The sequence below is a fragment of the Mustela nivalis genome (assembly GCF_964662115.1).
Source record: "Mustela nivalis genome assembly, chromosome: 9".
NCBI lineage: Eukaryota > Metazoa > Chordata > Mammalia > Carnivora > Mustelidae > Mustela > Mustela nivalis.
The window spans coordinates 70,429,561-70,446,443 of NC_139028.1; the positions used below are offsets into that span (position 1 = coordinate 70,429,561).

Sequence of the window (16,883 nt, forward strand, 5' to 3'; positions counted from 1 at the left end):
CACAGAGTTTAAAATGAAAATATTCAAGAATATTTATTTACTTTCATAAAACAACAATGCTGTTAAACCCACTTATATTACATAGGGATTTAGCTTCTACAACAGAGCGAGTTATTCACAGACAACATTTTATTCCTAAATTAACACATTCATATATTTTGAAAGCAGCCGCTATTAAAGTGCTAAGTAATAAATAATGTATCCTATCATTTATTTGGCATTAAGAAACACTTAATTTGAATAAAATCTTAAAGAATAAACACTTGGCACATTAATTGTGCTTAGGACATAAATATTAATACCCAGGAAAATTTTCAATGAGAAATATAGACTTTAGTGTTAATTTAATATCAAAGGCACAGCCAAGGTGTGGGGTTTTTTTTTCTAAATCTGTAACACATTTACATCAAACTACCAGACATAATTTTGAAATTAATTAGAATTCAGAGCATCTGTTTGCTTGCTATTAACTAATGATTTAGGACTATCCAAATGAATATGTACGTTAAAAAAGATTCAATAGCACCACTTAACTTGTAAAATTATTCTTGTCAGTTACAACCTCTTTTGCAAAATTTTAGTTTGTTTTTTTTTTTTTAGCACAAGCCACTTATTTTGCTGCTCAAAAGCTTCCAAAATGTATCTAAAAAGAGGAAGTACTTTGCTATCAAACTGTTTACAGGCAAATATTTACCATGATTTTTTATACCTTACCTTTATGTTTAAGTTCATTTCATTGTTATCATCAATAAAGCTGCTTTTAACCATTATGTTTTCCAGTTTTAGATCTCTATGTACTATATCTACCAAGAAAATAAACAACAAATCACATGAATAGTGAATAATGGAAAAAGAGGGGACACGAATAGAACAAATAAATATATATGACAAATTAATGTCCCACTGTTAAAAACTTCACGGAGGGCCAAGCGTAATTCTGTCCTGTTCCATTCCCTTATATTCCAATCCTTTTTCTTCACAAGTTTGTCCTCAAGGAGACATTTTCTTTTGACTCCCTCTTCTCTCCCCAACCCCCTGCTGCCTTGAAGTCTTCTCTTTGTGACCAGTGGCCTGGTGAATGGAGAGGAGGATCCTGCCTGTGCTCAGGCATTCCCAGGCAGAAAGAGACAAAAGTAGTTACAAACCCAGTAAGGTTTCCCATATCCTTAGGTTTTCAAGTAGAGGATTACTTATTTACTTCCATGCATATTCTATTGTCAATCTAAACACTTAACATACTGCAATTTGGCTACGTGTATACATACTATATACTACACTTATTTCAATGTATTTTTCTATAAATGAACTCATACTTTCCTAGTTTTTATATGTTAAAATGAAAAACAAACAGAAACCCTGAGACCCCAAATCTCCAGTTAAACGTGTCAGACATCAGGTAGGATTTTTACGTGCATGCAAATAATCACGCACCAAGCACTTCTGTTGCAAGTAACTAATTCAGTTCATATCCAGAGCCATCTTTTACCTCCATGTAAAGAGTTACATGTATCGCTGCTGGAGAAACACAGCTGAAGAGCGGTGGACTGGCCACCCTCCCCAACCATTTTCAGTTCCCTCACACCGCTCCCAGGATGGGTTTGTGCAATGTGTGCTGCTGACCTCTTCTAACATAAATACAGCACGGCAAGTCTCCCGTCTGCCTCCATTGTTCTTCTTTTTCATTGTTTTCTTTGCTATTTTTGCCCACTTCAGAATATTTCTATCAGGTTCCATGAAAAAATCCTGCAGAGATTTTGGTTGGCATTGTACAGAATTTATCGCTTAATTTGGGAGAATTGACATTAGCACCATAGGAAGCCATGGGTTTCCTGTCCCTGCAAAAATCGTTGCCTCTGCCTAGAAGACCCTCCCTTCTTGTCTGAGCTTGTATTCCTCAGCTCAAATTTTGTTTTCCTCTGTGAATCCTTCCCTGACTTTCCAAATCAAATGAGGCACTGACGATCCTAATGTGCCTTGTGCTTTATGTGGCTCTCCATTAGAGAAATGATTACAGTGAATTACAGTTTGCTTTCTATACTCCAGCTCCCACCAGCCTGAATTCCTTGAGGGCTGGGGGCCTTGTCTTTGTATCATTCTAATTCCAGGACCGACCACTTGCAGGAGGGGCTCAGGAAATGTCCATGGAATGGCTGCTGGGTTCTAGCACTAGCCTGCCACCCCTCCCTGTGTCACTTCACTTCTCTGGAACAAACTTTTTCCTCATGTGTAAAATGAGAAGGTATTAAAGTCACACGTAAGACGAACTAACCTTGAAGAAAGGCGCCTGAAGAAAGAAAGGAGCCTGAGGAAAAGCAGCAATAACACCAAAAAGCAGGAAAAGAATTAGACTAATTTCTAGATGTGGCTTTTAAGGTAGTGACACTATTCTGTATGATACCATAACAGCAGATACATGTCACTCTCCATTTGTCGAAACCCACAGAACATACACCACCAACATGAACTCTAAGTGAACTATGGACTTCGGGTGATAACAATGTGTCAGTGTGGGCTTGTGGCTGGTAAGACATGAACCATTCTGGTGAGGATGTTGATAACAGGTGGAAGCTGTGCGTGTATGGGCAACCGTATATGGGATATCTCTGCAATGACTGCTCAGTTTTGTTGCAAATCTAAAACTGCTCTAAAAATTAACTCTATAAAAATTTTTAAAAATTTTATTTAATTAATATATATTTATGTATATGTATTATATACATGCCTGGAATATATAGCTGGCTAGAATATATAGTTTATTTTTACCTTTTATTTAAATTCCAGTCAGTTAACATACATTCTAATATTAATCTCAGGTATATGACATAGTAATTCAACAGCTCCAAACAATGTATTTTAAAATTTCATTTTTATTATTGACCTGTCTACTTCTAATTTGACAAGATTATCTGCTTTTCAAACTGTTAAATAGAGATATTCATCCCTGTCTGTGTAAAATGTAATTGTTATACCTGCCTTGTTTCTAATTAAAATATACTTTTTATGTTTAATTAAAGTTTTAAAAAGAAAAAAATTTAGAAAAATTTTCAAATGAAATCTCCTATTTCAGTAGGGATCATCTCTGTGACTCTGAACCCTGAATACAATCACCCTTAAACAAAAGCGCCACCTGCATTCTTGGCGTCAGTGAACTTGGAAGACCCTCTTCTTACCTTTACTGTGCAGATAGGCTATAGCTGATGCGAGACTTCGAATGATCCACCTTGTCTCATTCTCAGAGAAATGCCCTTTCCTATCCAGAATTTCTTTGAGTTCTCCATCCTCACAAAGCTCCATCACCAGGTACATTTTCTGACATTATAGATTTATAAAGAGAGAGAGAGAGCAACTTTTATAGTTGAGTATTTTTAAAAACATTATATATTGCACACATATCATAGAAATATGATCACAACCTAAATCATCAATCTATTCATTCAAAATTATTTACTGTCATGTACATGACACTCAGGATACTAGAGAAACAAGGAGGCATAAGGCATAGTTCTTAACCTCTCGGAGCTCACAGAAGAGTTATAAATACAATACCGCATGGTGAGTGCTAAACAGAAGAGGAATAGCCAAAACGGCACAAGGTTCCAGAGGAAAGAAGCCTTTGCTTAAAGAATGCTCCCTGAGGAGGTGATATCAAAGGGTGTCTGGATAAATGAATAGAGATTTATGGGTAAAGGATGTGGGTAAGAAAAGGTTTAACGCATGGTATTTGCAAAGATTCCAAAGATTGAGACAGCACAGGCTGTTGAAAGAATCATGAATATCTCCATGTTAACAGCATTAGGAGTTTGGTGGGGCAGAGAAGAGCGGAGTGATGAGGGGTGAGGACCGAAAAGACAGGCTGGTGCCAGGTTGTAAAGACTCTCAGATGTCAGGCAGAGAAGTTTGGATTTTTTTTCCCATATGCAATAAGGAGCCATTGAAGTCTTTTAAGCTGGTGTCTGGAGTGGGGGGAAAGGTGTGTGCAATGATCAGTTTTGCATTTCTAAATGGACACTCCAACAGTAACGTGCAGCAGGGCTCAGTGAACTTTTTCTCCAAAGGCCAGATTCAGATAGTAAATATTTTTGCCTTCACAGGTCATACAATCTCTTTTGCAACTACTCAGCTCTGTTGTTATAGCATAATAGCAGCCATAACTTTATTTACATACTTTAACAACAAAACTTTTTTTACATACTCTGAAACTTTAGTTTCATATACATTTCACATGTCATCAAATATTACTTTTTCTTGTGGGCCATAAAAATATAGGCAGCAGACCAGATTCAACTTGCACACTACAGTAGGCTGACCTGTTTATGGAGTGTAGGTATGACATACAGAACGGACACAAGAAGGGGAAGAAAAAAAAATACATGAAAAATACTTAAGAGGAAGAAACAGTGGGACTTGGTAACTAATTAGGTTTATGTGGGGAAAACCCATGGATGAAATATCTCTTCCATATTTGCTGTTCCTGTTGAAGTATATTAAAATCACTTTAGGTTTTCCAAAAGTCAAGTCATTTCTTGAGTCAAAAAGATTCACCGTTAACTGAAATATAAGCCTCTTTCATACTTGTTTCTTACCTTTCATAGACTACCCTCCATGTCTCCATTGCATCCTCTGCTGCTAAATTTTTGTAAATGTTTTTTAAGATTTGGGGGTCTGATTCTATTCTATAGCCACTACTAATGCAACTTCTGTGTTCAATCAGCAAGCATGCAAACAGGAACAAAAGATTAACACCCTGTCTTCCAATAGTCAAAACTCTGGTACCCTAAACCTCAGGATGCTTTGGAATTTCAAAAGTAACTAAAGAGTTGTGCAAAGTCTAACACATTAATGAGTTTTGAACTATGTCATATTTTTTTCCACTCAGAGCAGTGTAGGAATCATAGGTACATAAAATAGTAAGCGAACTATTTGGAAAGAAAAGTGACTTTAGCAATGCTTACAATATAAATTGGTGTCAATTTTAAATATGTATAAGTTGATAAAAGTTATATCAATAAAAGTTTTTTGAAGTCTTTATAATAACTAGAAATAATTGTGTAGGTCTGGAGAACATTTAGACCAAAACAAATTCTGACTAGATCATAGTACTAATGCCATGGCCTACCCAATCAAGTAACAATTTCCATTCATCTTTCAGATAGCTTCAGTAGAAGGTCTAGGCATTTTTGTGAGTTGGGGTTTGGAGGAGGCAGGTCTGATCTCGTGAATCAAGAGCCAGAAATGCATTAAAAAAGAAACAAACCAATAAACCAGTCACAGATGATGATTTCCTTTTCCTTCAAACTACTCTAGGTTTGGGCTCCCACTTGTGCCAAGATGGAGTAAGAGAGACTAGACTAACCCTTCCTCCTGAAACAACTTAAGAAATGGACAAAATCTATAAAACAACAATTTTCATACATTAGACCTCAAGCAGCAAAGGGCAATGATTCCTGAAAGAAGGGACACGTACAAAGCAAGCGCTATGATCATCCCAGCTTACTGTCTGGAGAGAGTTTCTAGGCCATGGGGCAGTGAAAAGGAATACAAAGAGAACCCAGCAGTCTCTGTGAATTGAGAAAGAGACCTGGGAGTCCAGAAAGGCCAAGACAACTTAAGTTCACAGGACAGGGTACCAAAGAGGAGAAAGCTGTACATAGAGAAAGCTCCAAAGATTTGCAGAAGTTGCCCCACAAGTCTTAAACAGAGTACTGCTCAGTTCATGTGTATGAGGGAACTACCAAAGCCGGGTAAGGAACCATGCAAGAGGAACAGAGAGAACAATCATTGGAGCGTATACATGGCCAGAAAGAGCTTGTATTCAAAGCAGCCAGAGTGGAAAATCTCATAATTCACAGGACATCAGGTAGAGTACTCTCAAAGGGTCTTATTTCTTTAGTAAGGAAAAAATAGCCCCAGATCAAAGGCTTCTCTGGTACCATCTAACAAAGCTTAAAGCAAGCTTCAGAAGTATCAGACTGTTTCCAAATAACTATATCCTACAACAAAGCTCAAGAGTAGTTATAAGAATATAAAAGTACCTAGTGTCCAATCAAAACCTAACAGGCGTGTAAAAAAGAAGGAAAATATAACCCATAATGGAAAAAAAAAAATCAGTCAATCGTCAAAAATAGTCAAATTGACCTAGAAATGACACACATGATAAATTAGTAGGAAAGAACATTAAAAGTTATTACAACTATACTTAAGAAGGAAGAGTAAATACTGAGCATGTTAAGTAAAAACCTGGAAGATATACAAACGAACCAAATCAAATTTCCATTGGAAAAGAGAAACAGCACACAAGATTTTACAGGAAAAGCAATGACTGAATCTGAAGATGTTGTGATGAAAACTCTATTAAACGAAACAAAGAGAAAAAAAATATTGATAAAAGTGAATAGAACATCAGTAAGCTATGGACAATCTAACATGGGTACTTGGAATCCTCACAGTGGGGGAAGGCAGGAAAAATATTAGAACAAATAATGGCCAAAGATTTCCTAAATTTGAGAAAAACCATAAACTCACAGATCCAAGAGGCTCCATGAACCCTAAGCACAAGAAACATGAGGAAAACTATAGCTTAAAACTGCTAAATTGCTTAAAACTGATGATAAAGAGCAACACTATTCTAAGAAGTTTAGGGGATTAAAAAAATAACAACTCTAAGACTGAACTGAGTAGGCTTTCGGCACCATTGTTGCATACTGACCCCGTAAGGGATAAACTGGTCTTTCATAGTTATTAAACACTCCTAGTGAATCAAGCATAATACATAACCCAAACTGACTATTTCTGCCTTACAGACTGACAAAGGAAACAAAGAACAATCGCTAACAATGAAAGAGACAGATGCTTTATATCCATTTTTCCCATTTAATCCTTCAACAACTAAATGAGGTTGATACTAATATTAAACCCATTTGTCAGATGAGGAAACTGTAGTACAGAGAGGTTAAGTAATATCATAGTCTCATGGCTAATAAGAGGTAGAGCCAGGATTTGAAAGCACAGGCAATCTGATGGCAGTCCACCTGCCTAACCACAGATCATCTGCCTCCAAGCAGAGAAACACCCAAACCCACGGGCCTTAAACTATCTGGAGGCAGAATGGCATATAACCCAGGCTTCACAACAACTGAAAATGAAAATTACAGGCCTTTAAAGAGAAGAAGGAGAACATCTAGGAAAGAAGAACAATTAAACACATTGGTTAATCACATATAATAAATATATCTTCTGCACAGTGCCAGATATAGCCATGCCAACTTTATTAGAAAGCTAACCTTGCAAAATGATGACGATATTCCAGAAGACTTTAATGGAGAAACCAAAGACCAAAGCGAAAGGAAAGCCATCTCTAAGGAAGCTCTAATCACTATCTGGTTGTGCATGAAGTTGTTTCAATTCTAAGCATTTGTTTGTAACAAACCACCCAGAAACATCACTAAAGACATCAATCTAATCATCAGACACCTAATTATATAATCAATAATAAAAGCCCTCTAGAATGCCCCCATCAATCTCCAGTGACAGACACATGCCAAGGACATGAGCAACTGTGCCCTACAGGGGATACTTCAGAAGGGAACGATGTTCGTTTGTGATAGTAACAACTTTGAAATGCAGCCCCTGATCAAGCCTCACCTTGGGCGTCTCAAACACTTGTTCCAGATGTATGATGTGTTCGTGTTTCACACTTTTTAGGATGTTCACCTCCCGTTCGAGTAACTTCACAGCAGAGCTTCCAGCCTTTCATAATGAGGACGCATAGATTTCACATATGAATGTCACTACTACATACCTCATATAACAGTTACAGTTATTTTTACATTTTTTCCAACATTTTCTGGAGAAGTTCCTTTTTTCAAAAGATAACATATAACTTATTTCCATGATAAGATTAAATTATGGTCCTTCTTTCCTTTGTCCAATTTTAAGTTATATATAATTTGGCCTCAAGCCACATCTGTTTCTTGGACTGTTTCTATAAATTAACTACAACATGGTCTCTGTCCCCCTGACAGAATTATTCCAATTTTGAATATGCCTTTCGGTATTTCCTTCAAAATCATGTTCCTCCTTTGATGTTAGCATAATAAAACCAAAATCTACTTTCCAGGGACATCATTTGGAGAAGATAAAAACAAAATGTTTTTCTTCTGCTTTGTTATTGTTTTGTTTTGATTGCATTTATATGTACTTGTATATAAAGTCTATATATTTATATATAAAAGAAATAATTGGCAGTGAGATTCTACATGTGGCCCTGCAATATATCACTTCCTGATACCCTCAGCTTCAAAATCACCTGAAAGAGACAGAGAGAAAGAGCGTTTGCCTGCAGGTCAGTCTAACTCTGGCTTTATCTCCTTGCCTGTACCCCTTAACCATACCTGATGGCAAAAGGTGAAGACAGGCACAGTCCAAGGAGCACAAATCAAGGTGCAACTGATTTTCTACAGAGTCATCTAAGAAATTCTGGAAGGGCTTTTTCTACTCTTGGCACCACTACCCCCACCCCAATCATCACTGTTATTGATATCTAAATTAACATCCTTATCTGAACAAAAGCATTGCCCTCATCCACATAAAAATATGCCTGAAAGGGATAACAGAGGTCTTAACCCTCCTCTCCCCTCCCCAGCAAGTTTGGAGAATACAGACTAGTTCCTAAAGGACTGAAAAGGAATGGATCACAGGGCAAACTCCCCTTTTCCAAAGACCTCTCTCTACCCTTCTACCATTACTATCTCAGGAGTGAGTAGGAAACCACCTGCCCACTATGTCCCGCCCACGGAGGATGCAAGTCACATTTTAAGGTTGTCCTAGAAGGTCAGCAGAAAAAGTAACCGTGAGGTGTGAATTCTTATCTAGACTAGATGTGGAAAGTTACCACAATTTCTCCTAACATCAGTCTCCATTCTGTTCATATCTCCCTCTCCAAATGGCTTGACCTGCATATAATGCAGTCGTATATTGTCCAATTCATATACTTACTGTAAAAATCTGTTTAACTATATTAGTGTTTGTAAATGCTCATCATCAATGTGTGTGTGCAAGGTGATGAATTCCTAAAGTTGCAAGCAGGTACCTGGCTATGTAAACCTAAAACCTGGCCCCTAACCCTACCTGACACCAAAGGGGCAAAGGAAATAACAGCCCCATGATTCTAGATGCTAAAGATTACTAGTAAGGCTCTAGATCTCCCTTGAGATGTTACCTTATTAAGCTTTAGGAAGAAATGGTATGTAATTTACCAAAGTTTGTTTTAAAGAATACATAAGATTTACTATTTCATTTTGTAAATATAATATTTATCATCACAAGTCCAAGAAAAAAACACCATATTTTGTGTTTTGGTTTTTCCAGGCACAGATTTTTTTTTTTTTAAGTTAATGAAATGATCAAGATGTAAAGTCTAAGAAGCTAGAATCTCCCTTAAAGTGAAAGCCAGTCATTGTCCACTCCAGGAGAGATCCAGGGAGGAATACAGTGGCTACAACTAAACAGTATGTTTCATAGTTGCTGAAAAATTGGTTCACACTGAAAGAGCAGGTGAGATAAATAATCACATGAGGAAACAGGGAATCAAAGGAGAGGAAAGGATAGGAGAAGAGTGGTTCAGAACCACATACATCAGGAGACAGTGGCTAGACTTAGTCCTGGCTAGGCCATCTCACAGCCCTACAACTACACAGACAGAGAATGGGCCCTTACTTTCAGCCCACCCCGGAAAACTTTGCCCTTATTTGGTTATATTGGTTATGTTAGTTAGTCCTTCATTTGTTTTTCCCAGAGAGCGCTTGGGTTCAAGAGAGGGTCCCTTCCTGAGCCAAGGAAATGGCCGCAGTTCCCCAGGGCAACTGCCACAGCGCTCCCCTCAGGCTCAGCTGTGTCAGTGTGGAGACCTCCTGCCTCCCCCTCCCCCAACCCTGGCACTGAGCCCTCAGTGCTGTGCTGCTAGTGAGTCTTACCTTTTCTTTGTTCACTTTTTTAATTGCCCACTTAGTGCCTGTTTCCTTGTCTGTGGCTTCAATGACCATTCCAAAGCTCCCTTGTCCCAATATTTTTCCAAAGGTATAGAATTCCTGGATAAAAAAAATAAGAGCTCCTTTGTCTCTCTCTCTGCCATTCATCACGTATTAAAAATGAACACATAATAGTGACAGATATCTACCCAAGGGAAGAGGGTTTCTGCTCCAGGGTAAAATCAAATACGAGATACCTTTGCAATATTAATAAACACATCTTAATTAACCAAAAATAAGTTTTGACAAATTTTGTTAAATGTCCTTTGGAGGAAAATGATAAAAATCCTAATGGAGAAATATGGAAAACCTCAAAAGTATAAAAATGAATCTCTTACAAACTACAATATTAAGGAAATGTCTTCATAATAAAAAGGAGGAATGGAATATTAATGCATACATATTTGTGTGTTTATGTGTATCAAATACATTCAACAAAGAAATTATCCCTAAATTCAGAGAGCTATACTATAAAATCAACATATATTAACATTGAATACTGCTTTTCTGTTTACCAAGTAACACTTCATCTTCATTATTTCGATCAAAAATTGCTTTTGTTGTTTTATTCTTTTTGTTTTAGAAAGAGCAATATCTGACAGAAATTTTAATGCAAGTCAGCCCTGTGAAGAAAATAAAAACGATCCACAGTAACATTATCCAGACCAAGAATCCTTCCGCTTATTTTTTAACTTCTGATGGTAACTACACTTATCATGGTGAGCATAGTGAAATGAGCAGAATTGTCGAATCACTAAATTGTCAATCTGCAACTAATATAACATTGTATTCAACTACATTTCAGCTTTTTAAAAAAAAGCATAGTGTTGGACATATTGAGCACTCAATAAAAGTTAATATTATTTAAAAAGAAGAAGAAGAAGGAGGAGGAGGAGGAGGAGAAGAAGAATGCACTGTTTTTGCCAACACCAGCATCCTGGTTCACACTGTAAAATAACAAACAAGTAATTCATTTATACTTCCATTTCTTGTGAATTTGGTTGGGCTGTAGGTGGGGGGTAGGTAGTCAGTCTCCTTGATCCAAATCAGTATCAGGGCATTAATAAGAGAAGAGTCTGGACACATCATGCCTGGGGATTAGGACAGGACAGAAGAGCTGAAGGAATGCCACTAGGTGAAGCTTCTGCTGGGTCAGCAGCCAAAGTCTTTACTGGAGATGTATGCAGCTCTTTCTCTGCAACCACTTTCACCTTTACCACACAATAGAAACATAACCTACTCGTCTTCATATCTTCTGCTGCTTACATTACCGTCTTATTTTCATAAGAAAATGCCCTCAAAACTACTCACCTGCTTCATGAAGGGGTTCCCTGACTGCACTGTGGTGGCTGTTCCATTATTTTGGCTAACCTCACAGCACGTATGCACTGGTCCTCAAGCACTACTATCACTCTCTTACAAACACTTCAGTTCATGTTTTTCTCCCAAGATGGTCAAGAAGCTTCTTAAGAAGCTGTTCCTTTTGATTCCTTTAAAAAGCTTACCCTGAAATTTTGTAGTAAAATATTCATGCTTAGCACATAGGGGGGAAAGTGGAAGGAAGGAAGGAAGGAAGGAAGAAAGGAAAGGAAAGGAGGGAAAATGTTCAGCTCCAACATATTAGACTTGCCTTAGATAGTTCCTTGTGATACATATTTTGTACAAAAAAGGGATAAAACACACTTCCTGTTTTCTCAGAATTTGTAATCTGCTCAAAAGACAAAGTTATCACTTAAGTCATAAAGTCTTAAGTTCAAAAAAAAAAAAAAAATACAAAACAACATTGGGGCCAGAGACCAGAGCTAAAATGCTGGGAGAATAGGGGAAAACATTACAAAAGAGGCAGTTTGTGAGGCCGGCATGTGAGGAAACAAAGGCAAATAACTGAGAACTTTTTTCTTATAACCCAAGCAAAGCAAGGAAGGCATTCCAGAGGAACAAGAGTGCAAATATGGAATGAATGAGTGAATTAGTAAATGAATGAATTAATCAATACATCCAGTCAGCATGCCAAGCAGTCAGGAACCCTCTACCTATATACAGCTGTAAGAGAAGGGATGGACTGGTGATGTGGAGTTGAACCCTGGAGGAAGAGCTTTAGAGTTATGGTCTTGAGTGTTGCGAATGGTGATTCCTAGACTCACACAAGGTACATCCTGACCAAGGGATGGTCCCCAAAGCACTACTTTCAGTGATTTATAATTACTTTGGCTCATTCTTCCTACTGCTACTTACTAGTGAGAATCAAAGTCAGAAAACTAAGATGACTAAAATAAGATAAAACACTTTTTTAAAATCATATTTATATCCAACTCCCAACTACATATTATGAAAACTAAGTAAAATCCCAACTTAAATGACCATTTATCCATTTTGTTTTCCACAGAACAAAAAGATCTAAACTCTATAATCATCTCCCCAACTTTTTTGACCTTTAAAAACTAAACTCCCATTTCCTCTTAAATGCACAGAACCACAACTTGGGACACAGGCATTTAATACCATTTAAATAGGATTTTTTTTTTTAAATTTTTTGTTGTTGTTTTTTAAATTTATTTTTTATTTTCAGCATAACAGTATTCATTTAAATAGGATTTTTAAAATGAGGAATAGATATAGAAATAGCCCAACTACCAACTAGTTTTATAACTAGTTTTTCTTCTTCATAACTAGTTTTTCTTTTTCTTCAATTGCTCTGACGTCATTACATCATGGTGAAAATAAGGAGAAAATGACTTCTTATTTGTAATAATCTTAAGGGGATGCCATAAAAATGGTAATGTAGATCTATTTTCATTGATATAAAAGTCCATGATACAGTGTAGAGTGTGAAAACATGTATGATATGGTCCCATTATGAAAATGTGTGAGTGTAAGGGTACTGACACTGGTATTTGGAAAGATGCTCATCTAAATATTAAGAGTAGTTATCTCTGGGTAGTAGAATTTGGGGTGACTATAACTTCCTCTTTTATACTCTTCTGGAGTGTTTAAAAACTTGACAATGAGCCTGTCCATTTCATGGGAGGAGGAAAACTTCGATTATACCAGTTAAGTTTATTTCTTTAAAATCTGTATATATTTAAAATATTTCATAATTTAAAACAGGAAAAAAACTGAAAAGACAAAATAGAATAACATTTATACAAGCACAGGAAAAATAAAGGTAATAAATGTTAAAATTGGTTCTGTTTGGCTCATGATTTTTATTTTTTTCACTTTTCTATCTATATTTTCCTACCATTTTGCAATGAGTGCATTTTGTTTTTACAAAAGCTCTTTTGGCTAAATTTAAAACTCAGTAAGTTTGTGGATTAAAAAAAAATCCAGGCCTTTTAAATGGAAAATCAAACTTTTCAAGTCAGAATTACTCAGGAAGTTTCTCTGATCCCTTTAAGTAAATTGTCAAATATCTCTTGAAACAAAATTTTAAAGTTATTTAACATTAATGCAATTTTCTTCTTGTAGTTATTCTTATTGTGGTTCTTTTAATCTGATGTTAAAGGAACACATTTTAATTTCTAAAAGGATAATAACATTCAATACATAATTAGAGTCCTTGATACAGTCATATTGGTATCCATCCAATCACAGACTAGAAAAAATGGAGGGGTCCATGAGGGAATTTCTGGCCTCACTACCAGTCATCAAAGAAATGAATAGCCAAACCATCTCAAGTCATCTGTCTTGAAGAGGTCTACCCAAAGACTCCAAGATTGCTCTCAGCAATAAGCAAGACCTAAAGACCAAAATGTTCTCATTTTGCTAATAAAAATGCCCTCTGCTTTAATTAAAGTCTATTTGGTCCTCTATATATATAAAAAAAAAAAATCGTCTGCATTTTCTTTTGTAAAGACTTTGACATACTTGAAACTTGTAAATTTTCTCTTCTCTTCCTTTCCTTAGAGACTAATTTTTAAATCATTTTTGCCATGAACCATTGACTTAGACATTCCTAGCAGTTTCACTTTGCTTTCTTTGTACCTGAATAGCAGCTCCATTTTCCATCCTTATGTGAGGAACCTTTCCTTCTGTAATGTTGCCCCGACTCCACTGTTGTTGAGATGGTTTTCTCTCCACATTTGAGGTTTTTGAGGGCTTACACCAAAAGGAATAAAATAATTAAGATATAATACAAGTGTGGTACAAATACAATGTGCTCATATCTTAACAAAATAAAAATCCTAATTTCAATAATCTGACAAATCTTTAATGTGTGCCATGGTATTTATTATCTTTTCCAAATTCTAAGCCCTGTATGATTCATAGGCTCATTACGCTAAAAGGGACCACAAGAAGCCAGTCATTTAATCTAATCCCCTGAATCCAGGCAAGTCTACATAATAACCTGCATCACAAATCTAACAGAACTTACCTAATGACGCTTTAAAATCACAAGAGAAGGCATCTTCAGAGTTTTCTCAATCACCCTTGTTTCAAAACATAATAGTCATCTCCAGTAGATTATATATAAAAAATTATTGACCATTCACAAAATATCGTTTCAATGAAAACAATCTAGTAATAAGACACTCAGAGATGCCTATATGGCAATAACTATACCATAATACAAATTAAAAATGACAATTTAAGGTGAATTTTTGAAAAATGTGCAACTCTGAGGACTGGGAACCCAATTTTTCTTAAACTTACTGCTCTCTGTCTCCAAAGTTGTTTTGTATCAACTACAATCTTCCACCCTTGCCTCTTCTCTATAAAGGTGGAAGATACCCAAACCAGTCCAACCAGGTAGTCATAGATTATAATTAATGCAAATTGGTTTTGCAAAGTATATTGGGAATCCCATCCAATATCCCAAAGCATACTAGGATATCCCATCCAGATAACAAGGAATTGTCTTAAATAATAATCACCCCATATTTAACTACAACCATAAATCCCATTCTGTATCAGTTGAAGAAAATGCCCCCAAATTCAGATTTAATCCAACTTGAAAACCAATTCATTTCTGCAAAAACCATTAAAAAATAAAGAAGCTGGAATAACATTCCAAATTATTCATGATTCTGGCAAATAACTAATTTGGTAGTAGATGGAAATATCATAAAAGAAATTATTAACCAATTTTGCTCACCTCTTATGTAAGAAAGAATGTTCCTTTAATAGTTAAGAAAGCAGTGAATTAGTGGACAAGGGCCCAAGGGATACAGATGAATCTGAGGATGGGATTAGGAAATGAGAGGCCAATTTATGTTGGGATAGAGAATCTTCAATATTTACCATATCTTTCCCAGAGGAACTATCTATGCTGGCTTGGTTTTCTTTTTTCCTCTCCGGGGAAACCATAAACTCTGAGCTGCCAATGCTTGATGCTTGGGACATTTCCACCACAGACATCGGAGAAAGCCTTGATTTACAGGGACATACCAAAAGTGAACCTTTCTTAGAAGTAGATGAACAGTTGGAGCATTTTGTGGATTTTTTATCAGAGCCACTATTGGCCATTTGCTTAACTCTGCAACAAAAGCAACTTGAAAGAAAGAAGTTTCCACTCTTTGAGGAAAAGAACCAGACCAAATGGGATGAAGTAAGCTGATGGTGAAATCTGTAACTTCCAGTTGGTGAGGTCCTCAGGGTAATGATGCACTACACCTACATTCACACATGAGACCTGTAGAAAGAAAAGAAATATAATTTAGAAAGTTCTTTCTTATTCTGTCACACTCCTATAAATCAGAGAAAAACTAGGAGCTAGCCCCAAAAGCATCCTGCCTAGAGATGAAAAGTTAACATTTTCAGCAAAATTAGGACATATTTCTAAAAACCAATGATGGTCATCTTTCAAAACTTAATTCTTTAACTCCAGACATTTTATTTACTTAACAATTGAAAGAATCATTTTTGTCCAGAACCATAAAATTGCTGAAAAGCATGGTCTAAGGAAATCAATTTGGTGGGCTGACATCAATTTAATTTTTTTTAGTTCTAAGAAGATAGTATGAGTATTTTGTATAGATCCATGGTAATTTCAACAAAACTTCTAATTATAAAGATATATAGGTGGAGAATGTTTGTGTACCTGTACGTACTCAGTCACAGTATAAGGTATTGTTTGTTGAAATATAATTAACATACAGTACTATATTACCTTTAGATATACAATGTAATGATTCAACATTTATATTCATTACAAAATTATCACCATGGAAACTCTAGTTTATCTGTCACCATTTATTATAATATTATTGACTATATTTCCTGTGCTGTATTTTTTACATTCTTGTGATTTGTAACGAAGTTTGTTTTAACCCCTTCAGCTGTTTTATCCATCCACTACACCTTCCTTCTTTTTTTTTAATTATTAAAGAAGATGTAGTCCATATACACTGTGGAGTATTCAGAAAGGATGAATACCCAACTTTTGTAGCAACATGGATAGGACTGGAAGAGATTATGCTGAGTGAAATAAGTCAAGCAGAGAGAGTCAATTATCATATGGTTTCACTTATTTGTGGAGCATAACAAATAACATGGAGGACATGGGGAGATGGAGAGGAAAAAGGAGTTGAGGGAAATTGGAAGGGGAGGTGAACCTCGAGAGACTATGGACTCTGAAAAACAACCTGAGGGTTTTGAAGGGACGGGGCAGGGGGGGAGGTTGGGGAACCATGTGGTGGGTATTAGGGAGGGCACAGATTGCATGGAGCACTGGGTGTGGTGCAAAAACAATAAATACTGTTACATTGAAAAGAAATAAAAATTTTTTTTAAAAAATATTTTTATTAACATATAATGCATTATTTGCCCCAGGGGTACAGGTCTGTGAATCTTCAGGCTTACACATATCATACTCACCATATCACATACCCTCCCCAATGTCCATAACCCAACTACCCT

The 16,883-nt window shown here is 36.2% G+C and overlaps 1 protein-coding gene across 8 annotated transcripts in view; it reads right to left on the reverse strand.

The window, feature by feature from the left end:
• The window catches only part of STK33 (serine/threonine kinase 33), a 155,506-nt gene that overhangs the window by 49,855 nt on the left and 88,768 nt on the right, over nucleotides 1–16,883 (reverse strand). For all 8 annotated transcript variants that reach the window (XM_082683113.1, XM_082683114.1, XM_082683109.1 and 5 more), the window contains 6 exons: nucleotides 15,267–15,657; nucleotides 14,010–14,123; nucleotides 9,972–10,085; nucleotides 7,642–7,746; nucleotides 3,171–3,309; nucleotides 715–803 (listed from right to left, as the gene is read on the reverse strand). In XM_082683113.1, the coding sequence (XP_082539239.1) occupies nucleotides 715–803; nucleotides 3,171–3,309; nucleotides 7,642–7,746; nucleotides 9,972–10,085; nucleotides 14,010–14,123; nucleotides 15,267–15,491 (786 nt within the window). In that variant the 5' untranslated portion in view covers nucleotides 15,492–15,657. The remainder of the gene's footprint in view (nucleotides 1–714; nucleotides 804–3,170; nucleotides 3,310–7,641; nucleotides 7,747–9,971; nucleotides 10,086–14,009; nucleotides 14,124–15,266; nucleotides 15,658–16,883) is intronic.